General features: G+C 45.4%; 1 protein-coding gene across 9 annotated transcripts in view; it reads right to left on the bottom strand.

Moving 5' to 3' along the window:
* The window catches only part of ABLIM3 (actin binding LIM protein family, member 3), a 137,370-nt gene that overhangs the window by 53,350 nt on the left and 72,487 nt on the right, over window positions 1-11,533 (bottom strand). For all 9 annotated transcript variants that reach the window (XM_010850515.1, XM_010850522.1, XM_010850514.1 and 6 more), the window contains 2 exons: window positions 9,268-9,394; window positions 5,127-5,220 (listed from right to left, as the gene is read on the bottom strand). In XM_010850515.1, the coding sequence (XP_010848817.1) occupies window positions 5,127-5,220; window positions 9,268-9,394 (221 nt within the window). The remainder of the gene's footprint in view (window positions 1-5,126; window positions 5,221-9,267; window positions 9,395-11,533) is intronic.

Genomic DNA, 11,533 nt, shown 5'->3' with positions numbered 1-11,533 from the left:
AATGGTAGAACAAAATATGCTCCTCATGTTCTTATCACTTAGGAAATTACAAGGGTTTTAGGAGCTCTGTGCCAGGAACCAGGGGCAGAAACTATTATATATATTTTCCATGATTTCACACTGGCATATATATCTACTAGGAGTTAAATAACAGTAGTATTCTCCATTGATAGATAAAGACTCTAAGACTCAAAGAAAGACTTGCTTGGTTTCATGGCTAGAAGAGATAAAACTCGAATTCAAGTCTGTTTAACTCCAACTGTGTATTTTCTTGACATCCCACTGTGTCAATGGCCCTGGAGAACTGAGAGCTGTGGGCACTGGTGTGGAATACAGGAGGCTGGAGTCCTAGGTATCAGCTCTGTCTTTACCAGAAATACAGCATATGACTTTGGAAAGAACCACATGTCTCAGGCCTCACTTTTCTCATCTGTAAAGCAAGGAGGGTGAACTAGTTGACTGGCAAAATTCTCTTACAGATCTAAGGTAAAAAAAAAAAAAAAATCAATACATCCAAGATGCTAATGGAGCCTCATACAAATGGAATCAATGGAAACCCAGTCACAAGAGCTGCCCAAGAAGAGGGGGCTCCAACAATGCTGAATGACAGTAACACTTGGGGGAAAGATAGGTGCTGACATGATTTCAGAGCAGCCTGGAAATGCTGGGACAAATTCCTGTCTGAGGCTCTGGCCCTGCGTGTAACTGAAGTCTCTCCCTTCTGGAAAGAAAAGTCTCCTTTTATGATTTCTCAATGACATATGCCAGTGACATATGGATTTGTCTGGTGGTGAAAGTAAAGTCTGATGCTGTAAAGAAAAACATTGCTTAGGAACCTGGAATGTTAGATCCATGATCAAGGTACGTTGGAAGTGGCCAAACAGGCGGTGGCAAAAGTGAACATTGACATTTTAGCAATCCGTGAAAGTGGACTGGAATGGGCGAATTTAATTCAGATGACCATTGTATCTACTACTGTGGGCAAGAATCCCTTAAAAGGATTGGAGTAGTCCTCACAGTCAACGAAAGAGTCTGAAATGCAGTACTTGGGTGCAATTTCAAAAATGACAGAATGATCTCTGTTTGTTTCCAAGGCAAACCATTCAATATTACAGTAATCCAAGTCTATGCCCCAACCACTAATGCCAAAGAAGCTGAAGTTGAACAGTTCTATGATGACCTGCAAGACCTTCTATAACTAACACCAAAAAAAAAAAAAGATGTCCTTTTCATCTTAGGGGACTGGAAGGCAAAAGTAGGTAGTTAAGAGATACCTGGAGTAACAGGCAAGTTTGGCCTTGGAGTACAAAATAAAGCAGGGCAAAGGCTAATAGAGTTTTGCTAAGAGAATGCACTGGTCATATGCAAACATCCTCTTTCAACGACACAAGAGACAACTCTACACATAGACATTACCAGATGGTCAATACCAAAATCAGACTGTTTATATTCTTTGCAGCCAAAGATGGAGACACTCTAAACAGGCAGCACAAAACAAGACCGGGAGCTGACTATGGCTCAGATCATGAACTCCGTATTGCAAAATTCAGACTGAAATTGAAGAAAGTATGGAAAACCACTAGGCCATTCAACTATGACCTGAATCAAATCCCTTATGATTATACAGTGGAACTGACAAATAGATTCAAGGGGTGAGATCTGATAGACTGCCTGAAGCACTGTGGATGGAGGTTCTTAACATTGTACAGGAGGTGGTAATCAAAACCAGCCCCAAGAAAAAGAAATGCAAAAATGCACAACAGTTGTCCGAGGAGGCCTTACAAATAGCTGAGGAAGGAAGAGAAACGAAAGGCAAAGGAGAAAAGGAAAGATATACCCATCTGAATACAGAGTTCCCAAGAATAGCAAGGAGAGATAAGAAAGCCTTCCTAAGTGAACAACGCAAAGAAATAGAGGAAAACAATAGAATGGGAAAAACTAGAGATCTCTTAAAGAAAATTAGAGATACCAAGGGAACATTTCATGCAAAGATGGATACAATAAAGAACAGAAACAGTATGGATCTAACAGAAGCAGAAGATACTAAGAAGAGGTGGCAAGAATACACAGAAGAACTATACAAAAAAGATCTTCATGACTCAGATAACCACGATGGTGTGATCATTCACCTAGAGCCAGACATCCTGGAGTGCAAAGTCAAGTGGGCCTTAGGAAGCATCACTAAAAACAAAGCTAGTGGAGGTAATGGAATTCCAGTTGAGCTATTTCAAATTCTAAAAGATGATGCTGTTAAAGATGCTGGGAAAGATTGAAGGAGAAGGGGACGACAGAGGATGAGATGTATGGATGGCATCACTGACTCAGTGGACATGAGTTTGAACAAGCTCTGGGAGATGGTAAAGGACAGAGGAGCCTGGCATGCTGCAGTCCATGGGGTCACAAAGAGTCGGATATGACTCAAAGTCTGAATGACAACAGGCCACTGACCCCCGCTACTTGTGGGTGCCCCTGCCCACAATTCTGCAGACCTGACAAGTGGTTCTCCTGAACGTGACCGTGTCCCACACCCCACAGCTTTTTCTCAGCCTGCATATCACTAACTGCTCTTGCAGAATCTGCCCAATGCTCTGACTTACTTTCCATCTTTTCTGGAGTTCTGTCCTCTCACCACCTCTCCCCAGTCTCACCCAATCCTGCATCCCTCAGCGCTCCTCCTCTTTTTCTGACTTCTCAGTCTCCTTCTGCACTCCTGCAAGCTGCCACTCCCCATGTTATCTTCAGCCCTCTCCTCTTTCTCTAAGAAATCCTGATGACTCCCAGGGTGCTGACTATTGTTCAAATCTTAGCATTTTGGAGACTGTTCCCTCCAGGCCTGAGCTTTGTCCCTCACCTCTGGTCCACGTTCTCATTGTCCTCTTGAAAATTTCCTGGTGTTTCCACCACACTCCTTCCCAAAGGGAATTCACGTGTTTCTGCTCAGATCAGCCTTTCCCTGCCATCTGCACTTCCGCAATGGCAACACCAGACTTCCTCTCACCTGGGCCTCACACTTGGGTTCAACCTTTGGCCTCTTCCCCTTTGATGGCTGCATCTACAAGCGGCCCCATGGTTGCAAAGCTACTGGAATTCAACTTCCACAGTGTTGCAGACAGGCTGGTTAACCCTGCCACTGCCACAGTACCTCCCAAGCCCTCGGGGGGTCGAGGTCTTCTTGCAGGTCTCCTGCTTCCAGTTTCTTTCCTTTAAATTTAGCCTGTGGACATCATGTTCTTCTCCCCAAGGCGCAGCTTGCAGCAGGTCACTTCTGCTTGGCCTTTCCCCAACCCTCTGCTGTCCTGTGAATTCCAGACGTCTCGCCCTGGTATCAGGCCTCAGAAACCTGGGCCCAAATCCTCCATGTACTTGTGTTTCATGATTTTTCTCCACATTGCACTCCTACTGCTCCTTGGAAATGCCTGATGGCTTATCCACTCTGTGCATTTATCTTATTCTCTGATTCCCTATAGTCTCTTAATGGAAATCTTACAGTGTTGCTCTTTGGTTTAAAATTCTCCAATGAATTTCCACTGCACTTACTATAAAACATAAACTCCTAAACAGGCCTATAAAGCTTGATATGATATGCCCTTTATGATCTACTCCATCTTCCTCTAGCTCTGATTTATAGAACTCAGCCACACTGGCCTTCTTCTCTGTTCCCTGAAAGGGTCAAGCTCATTCCTCCTCTAGCCCTTCACAGGGCAGCTTCCTTCTCACCCTCAGGGCTCAACTACACTGCATCTCCTCAGAGTCCCTTCCTGGCTGCTACACTTTCTCCCGAGCTGAGGATGTAGGATCCTTCTCAACACACTGCATCTCCTCAGAGTCCCTTCCTGGCTGCTACACTTTCTCCCGAGCTGAGGCTGTAGGATCCTTCTCAACACACTGCTAACTCCAGGCAACCTCGGTCTCCCAGCCAGCTTTGTCAGAATTAATGATTCTGTTCGTAAGCCCTGACCCAGTCTGTTGTCCCTCAGCCACTGTCAGATGAGAAAATGTGGAACTAGAAAGGCAAAGACACTCACCCCAAAATCTGAGCATGAGTAAGCAACTGAGTCAATATTAGCACCCAATTATTTGTACTCTTAGGCTATTGTTTTTCATTTTTTGAGATTTGAACAAAATCTGTACTTTAGTTATTAATACTGTATCACATGCTAATTTCCTGTCTTCTTAACCAACAATATTTCTTTATGTTCTCAGAACTGGGTTAGGAGTTTCAAGCCTCATTCAAGTTATTTTAATCACTAAGATAATTAATTTTCTAGACTTTTAGCTGTGATTCTAGATGCCAAAATACATGAAACTACATCAAAATTTTGAGTAAATATAAATTAGAAAGCTTTTGTATACATATATATAAATAGAATGTATAATAGAATGTATATATTTCAGAAAACTTTAGAATTTTTGCCTAGCAAAAGAATGTATGACATTTCGATTCTACTTGTTTGACTTGGTATGAACAGAATACTAGGCCACTGCTTTTCATTTGCACCAAACTCTTTCCTGCTTCTGACTCCTCAAGGTGGGTGGTCCCAAGGCATAGGAAGACAGCTGCCTGGGCCGAGAGTGTGGGAGGGAAGGCCAGGAAGGCCAGCGAATGGGGGCTCGGGGAGGGGCTCAGCATGGGTGCTGCAGGTTGTCTGTCACTGGCAGAGCGAGCTGTGCATCAGAAGCAGAGGAAAGTTGTTGCCATGGTGATGGACCAGCCAAAGAAGGGCTTAGGGAGCAGGCTGCTAGACAAGCTGGTTCATAAATCAGCACATTACCAAATGCTTAAAAAAATAAAGGCTCTATCCTTTAGGCAGGGCAAAGAAGAAAATCATAATCATCACTCCCCAGTAATCTATCTGGGTCTGAATCCAGAGAAACAACTGATATTTCCAACACGACATTTTTTGAACAAGGAGTAATTTCGTCCAGCTTCTCATTTGAGGGGTACCTACAGAAGCAGGGTTATCTGCTCAAGGTCATGTAGCAAGCTAAGCTGAGGTAGAGAAAGCAGAGGAGGTAGAAACTAAGGAAAAAGGGGTGTGGGGTGACTTTCCCCTTCTTCAGGGATGACTCTGTGGGGTCATAGGCCACCTGCTCAGTCATCTTCACAGGTACTTGTACCCACTCACCTCCAAGACCCTGCCGCTGATGTATCGGTCACAAGTCTCGCACTTAATGCCAAACTGGGAGTGGTAGTCAGACTCACAGTACGGAACGCCATCCCTGCAGAGGAAATCCACACAGGAAGAGGAAATTAGGGGGGTCCGCGGGGGTGTCACGTGGAATTTCCCAGACCCAAAGATAACTGTGACTGGACCAAGATTAGAAGCACTCAGGTAGCTGTTCCAAGTGCAAAAACTGCCCAGACACCCCTCAGATCTACAGGATCAGACAGTCCCTGGGGTGAGAGGGCTGGGGAACCTGCATCTTGACAAACTCCCCATGCATGCCTGGAAAGTACTGTTTGCTGTTGGCTGTGAGGGTCCCTCACTCTTCTTCTTTGCTCTCTCCTCAGATTTTCCAGACCTAGTCTCTTCCTTTTACCCTAAAGGACTCTTTTAAAAGGTCATTTTAAAAAAAAGCTTCCATTTAGAATAGGTAATATCTGCATTTGGCACACTGCAAAGCCACAAGGGGAAAAGTCTGTACCCTCCTCTCAGTCTCTCCCAGTTTCCCTTTCAGGAGGTCATCAATGTGATCAATTTTTTGCATATGGCACCCCACTCCAGTACTCTTGCCTGGAAAATCCCATGGACGGAGGAGCCTGGTAGGCTCCAGTTCATGGGGTCGCTAAGAGTCGGATACGATTGAGTGACTTCACTTTCACTTTTCACTTTCATGCATTGGAGAAGGAAATGGCAGCCCGCTCCAGTATTCTTGCCTGGAGAATCCCAGGGACAGAGGAGCCTAGTGGGCTGCCATCTATGGGGTCGCACAGAGTCGGACACGACTGAAGCGACTTAGCAGCAGCAGCAAGGGTTCCTTTTCTAACAAAACACTGGTACAAAAAGAATCATATGACTATGCTCTTACAACAGTAGAAAACAGGAACCCTTGCCCTCCCCAGTCATCTCCTAAGTGCTCAATCTTGCCCAGTGCTTGTAACTTACTGGGCAGTAATAAGATTATTGTTAGTTATTCTTACACTATCCCCTACTACAGTAGCCATTGATATTTACTGCTCGGTATGTGTTGGGCTCTCTGATGGTATTTTACATAGGTTATTTCATTTAATACTTGCAGCAGTCCTGTGAGGTTGGAATTAGTGGTCTTCCCATTGTGTGGATGAGAAAACCCAACTCAAATGATCTAGTGCTGGTTCAAATCCACATGGTCTGGTTTCTCAGCAGGCTGTCATGAGAATTAAAGGATGTGGCTCCAGGGTGTCCCAGGGCTCAGCACAGCACCTGTCCTAGGGGGATCCCCATGATGGCTGACAGGAGTCCCCAAAGGATGTCTGGGTTCAGCTTTCAAGGGCCAAGGTGGGGATGACTGGGGGCATCAAAGCGCTCAGCCCAGCTCGGGCCCGGCCTAGCTCTAAGGCCCAGATCTGATGACTTCTCTCTGAGGTGCCGATGACATCTTCTGTATGGGACAGAACTCGCTAACACGCAGAGAGGCCTTAGACCAGGCACATCCATGCTGCTGCCCTGTGGGTACTACTGGGATCCCACCCTGGGCAGCAGGGCTGTCAGTGTTTCCTGAAGGAGAGGCAGCATTGAGGACTGGTGCTCAGCAAAGTCACGAGGTGACACTGTTGTTTGTGGGTCCATGAGACAAGCCTCCCTCACCCTCAACCCTTTCACACTCTGTGGGGTAGGAGGGTAACCCTGCAGGGGGATAAAGTCATTTGTCAGGAGGTGGGTGCAATGAAACAGCAAAATTTGGGTATAAATGCCAACACCTCCTAATTTGGGCCCAGGGAATCTGCATCTTGACAAGCTCCCCATGCATGCCTGGGAAGCACTGTCTGCTGCTGGGTGAGGTGACTTTGGGAATTAGACATACATGATTCTAAAAAGAGGCAGAGTGTAAAAATTAATATTTACTGGGTATTGATTAGGTACAAAGCACAGATCTCTGAACCCTATGAGGGTTCTTCTTTTTAGCCCTGTTTCTATAAATGAAGAAAACTGAGACTCAGATAAGCTGAGTCTCTTGCTGAGGTCAAGTGGGCTGGGCTTCTAACTTGGGCATCAATACCAGAGCCGGCGCTGCTAAGCACCTTCCACTCTGCTGGCAGATGGATGAAGAGCCCAGAGACCAGCTGCAGAGGCCTAAGGCATGGTAGATAATCTGGGTTGGACCTGCTCATAAGGAGCTCTGAGCAAACCCTTACTGCCCCAGAGAATTTGGACTTGAATTCACAGACTCAAGGACTCCTGGCTGGCATCTCATCAAGGGAACACCTTACTTGGCAGGCACAGAGATGCATGCCAAACTCCCACTAATATGTGTTCAAAGCGCTCAGGCTGTGACCTCAACTCACCTCTGCAGCCTTGGACTTCACCTGTGCACACACCCGAGTTCCAGCAAACAGGATGGATGTGGCCAGCAACTCCCTGCCCTTGCTCAGGCTGGGCATTCTGGCTACAAGCTCTCCTTTGCATTTTCAAATCTTATACCCCTTTTCAAGGTCCAGCCCAAATATTACCATCTTCCATAAAGCTCTCACATATTCCAGATACCACTTCTGCTAGTTAGAAGTGAACAGTCACAGCCACAGCCTGTGGCTTAGACCTCTGACACAGACAAGGGTTGTTTGGCTAGTACCTGCCTCCCTTTTTGATAGCAGCAGTACCTTGCCTGAGTTCTGGGAACCACCCCTTCCCACTCACAATTACAAAGGGCTGCTCTCTGACTCAAGGGTTTAGATCCTTCTGGCCAGTGATTGGTCAGGGATTGTCATGTGACCCAGTGGAGGCCAAATCAGAGGCAGTTGTGGGACTTTTGCTGGAGTTCTTGGGAAAGAGGCCTCTCTCTCTTTGCCAGGTTTATGAAGCTGCTAGAAACAAAGCTTGGAGTTGTTGGTAATCATCTTTGCTACCAATTGGAGAGGTCCTGCTTGAGAATGAATCAGACACAGAGGAAGGCAGAGCTGAGAGAGACAAGAAAGACTGGGGAGAGGGTGGGGCTTCTGAAGGGCTAATGACAGCTTTAAGCCTCTGGATTCAGCCATGCCAGAAGCCAGAATGCCACTGGCCTTCCCATTTCTATGAGTCAATAAACTCCCATTTTTGCATTCAGGGAGTTTGAGTTGGGTTTTCTGTCACTTCTGATTGGAAAGGTCTTAAAGAAAAGAACTTCTCTTGAGCTCTGAATCACATGTACCCTGGAGTCATTATATTTTATGCATATAGCCTGTCTCTCTTATTTCTTGGCAGCAGAACCATGCATACTACAACTTTAATGCTTACTACATCCTAGCATCAGGTCAGAGAGTGATACTAGAAAATGTCTGGATCAAAGTGTAAAAAGTTCTGAGGGCTAGTGGCCCTAATTTTTTTTTAGGTACTTGAGTATGTAAATATGGTCATAAGGGCCTGGCACAAGGGGCCTTGTCTAGTGTTCAGTGTCGGGGCTAGGCCGTCTCTCCTGACAACAACTCTTATCTCATTTCAGTCAACAGCTGTATTATTGACTTTGGGTCAGGCATTGTGCTACAGGCTGCAGTGAATTAAACAAAGTCCCACCCTGGTGAGGACAGACACTAAATATAATCACTGTGGCAATAACTTCCTGAGACTCAGTTTCTGCAGCTTTTCAAATAGGGGTTAACACCTAATGGGGGTAGTCATGGGGCTTAATGTGATAACTTGTACAGAGCAGTTATTACATTCCTTGTCCATACTAAAAGCTCAATAAATGACAGCTAATATTATTATCCTTATTAAAAAGGTAACATGGTTAAATATACAATCGCAAATGGTGTTGACCTACCCGAAGGAAACCAATAGGGCCGCTGAGGGCCACTGGGAGGGCCAATGTGGAGGGCCTGTAAGAGGTGGTATGAAGCCAGTTCTGAGGGGAGGGTATGGGACCTGAGACCAGAGGAAGGGGAGGAGCAACATGCTCAGAACAGAGCAGAGCATCTCAGAACAGAGGAAGCACCGAGTGAGGGTCCAAGGTGAGTGGGGTGCCATTTGTGGCAGGAGTGTGGCAGCCGGACAGAAATGGAGGGAGATGCTGCTGGTGACTCAGGCCAAGGGCCATGTGGGGCCAGGCCTGGGGCATGCAGAGGTCAGGCAGGCGGGGCGGGGAGAGACCTACTTGCTGATGTACTCCCCAGTGAGGATGACACTGCAGGTCTGGCATTTGAAGCAGCTGACGTGCCACTGCTTGTCCAGCGCCAGGAGCGACTGGCCATGCTTGATCTCCTCCTTGCACCCAGCGCAGTCTGCAAAGACAGGAGGACCCGATGAGCAAAGCACCTTGGGCTCCGGGACCCTTGCTGTCGTCTCGCGCCCGAGTCTAGGCAACCCCTCCTGAATGCTGGCTTTTCTGTAACTGCTCCCACCTAGGTACCAGCGCCAGTCGAGACTGTGTCAGGTAAGCGAAAGGCCAAAGGCACCCTGGCCTCTTGACAAGGGGTCCTGGTGTGAGGGAGAAAGAAAGACCTCATAGGGTTCCTCCAGAAAGTTCCTTGCTGGTCATCCTGACCATGGTTCATCCAGAGCGGACCCTGAACTGCTCCTAGCCTGTTCTCAAGTTGCTAACAGAGCTCATGCAACTCTCTGTGACCTGGGGACCTGCAGCATCAGTGTCACCTGGGAAATTGCAAATGTGTAGAAATGTGGGCCCCATCCAGATCAACTGAATTTTTATTTTTAACTATTTTATTTGTATTGAAATACACTTGATTTACAACGTTGTATTCATTTCAGGTAACAGCAAAGTGATTCAGTTACACACACACACACACACACACATATGTAATATATTTTTTGTCAGGTTCTTTTCTATTATAGGTTGTTACAGGGATTAAATATAGTTCCCTGTGCTATACAGGTCTTGTTGCTAATCTATTTTACATGTAGTAGAGTGTATCTTTTAATCCCCAAACCCTAATTTATCTCTTTCTCCTTTGTTAACCATAAGTTTTCCTATGCCTGTGAGTCTGTTTCCATTTTGTAAATCATTTGTATTATATTTTTAGTTTCCTCATATAAGTGATATCATATGATATTTATCTTTCTCTGACTTATTTCACTTACTGTGATAATCTCTAGGTCCATTCATGTTGCTGCAAGTAGCATTATTTCATTCTTTTTTATGGCTGAGGAATACTCCATTGTATACATACACCACATCTTCCGTATCCATCATCTGTTGATGGACATTTAGGTTGCTTGCATGTCTTGGCTACTGTGAAGAGTGCTGCAGTGAACACTGAGGGGCATGCATCTTTTTAAATTAGAGTTTTCTCCAGGTAAATGCCCAGGGGTGGAATTCCTGGATCATACGATAGCTCTATCTTTAGTTTTTCTGAGGAACCTCCATATTGATCTTCACAGTGGCTGTATCAATTTACATTTCCACCAACGTGAAGGAGAGTTCCCTTTTCTCCACAGCCTCTCCAGCATTTGTCACTTGCAGATGTTTTCATGACAGCCATTCTGACCGATGTGAAGTGACACTTCATTATAGTTTTGATTTGCATTTCTCTAAAACGCAAAAAGTTTGAGCAACTTTTCGTGTGCCTGTTGGCCATCTGTATGTTTTCTTTGGAGAAATTTCTATTTAGTTCTTTTACCCGTTTTTTTGACTGGGTTGTTTTTTTCATATTGAACTGCATGAGCTGTTTTATATATTTTGGAAATAGAGCCCTTGTCACTGAATTTTCTCAAGATCTCCAAGCACAGCAGAGTTTGAGAATCCCTGCTCCAAGCTTAGGTTCTACTTTTTCTCACCTTTAGGCTCACATGCTCAATGGTTTGTGATTTGTGTGCTTTTGGTTAAACCTATTCTCTTGCCTAGCGCCATGCTCAACACACAGTAAGAACTTAGAGCAGATGTGCTGAATGAGCAGCCCTCCTAGCACCCAGGCAAAGGATATAACTTACCACACACACCTCCTCCCTTAGAGTCCGAAATGCAGTACTTGGACGCAATCTCAAAAACGACAGAATGATCTCTATTCATTTGCAAGGCAAACCATTCAATATCACAGTAATCCAAGTCTATGCCCTAACCAGTAACGCTGAAGAAGCTGGAACGGTTGAACGGTTCTATGAAGTTGAATGGTTCTATGAAGACCTACAAGACCTTTTAGAACTAACACCCCCAAAAGATGTCCTTTTCATTACAGGGGACTGGAATGCAAAAGTAGGAAGTCAAGAAACACCTAGAGTAACAGGCAAATTTGGCCTTGGAATAAGGAATGAAGCAGGGCAAAGGCTAATACAGTTTTGCCAAGAGAACACACTGGTCATAGCAAACACCCTCTTCCAACAACACAAGAGAAGACTCTACACATGGACATCACCAGATGGTCAACACCGAAATCAGACTGATTATATTCTTTGCAGCCAAAGAT

This window comes from Bison bison, unplaced genomic scaffold, assembly GCF_000754665.1.
Source record: "Bison bison bison isolate TAMUID 2011002044 unplaced genomic scaffold, Bison_UMD1.0 scf7180017864291, whole genome shotgun sequence".
NCBI lineage: Eukaryota > Metazoa > Chordata > Mammalia > Artiodactyla > Bovidae > Bison > Bison bison.
The sequence above is the reverse complement of the archived record's forward strand: the minus strand, read 5'-3'. Positions and strand labels throughout refer to the sequence as shown.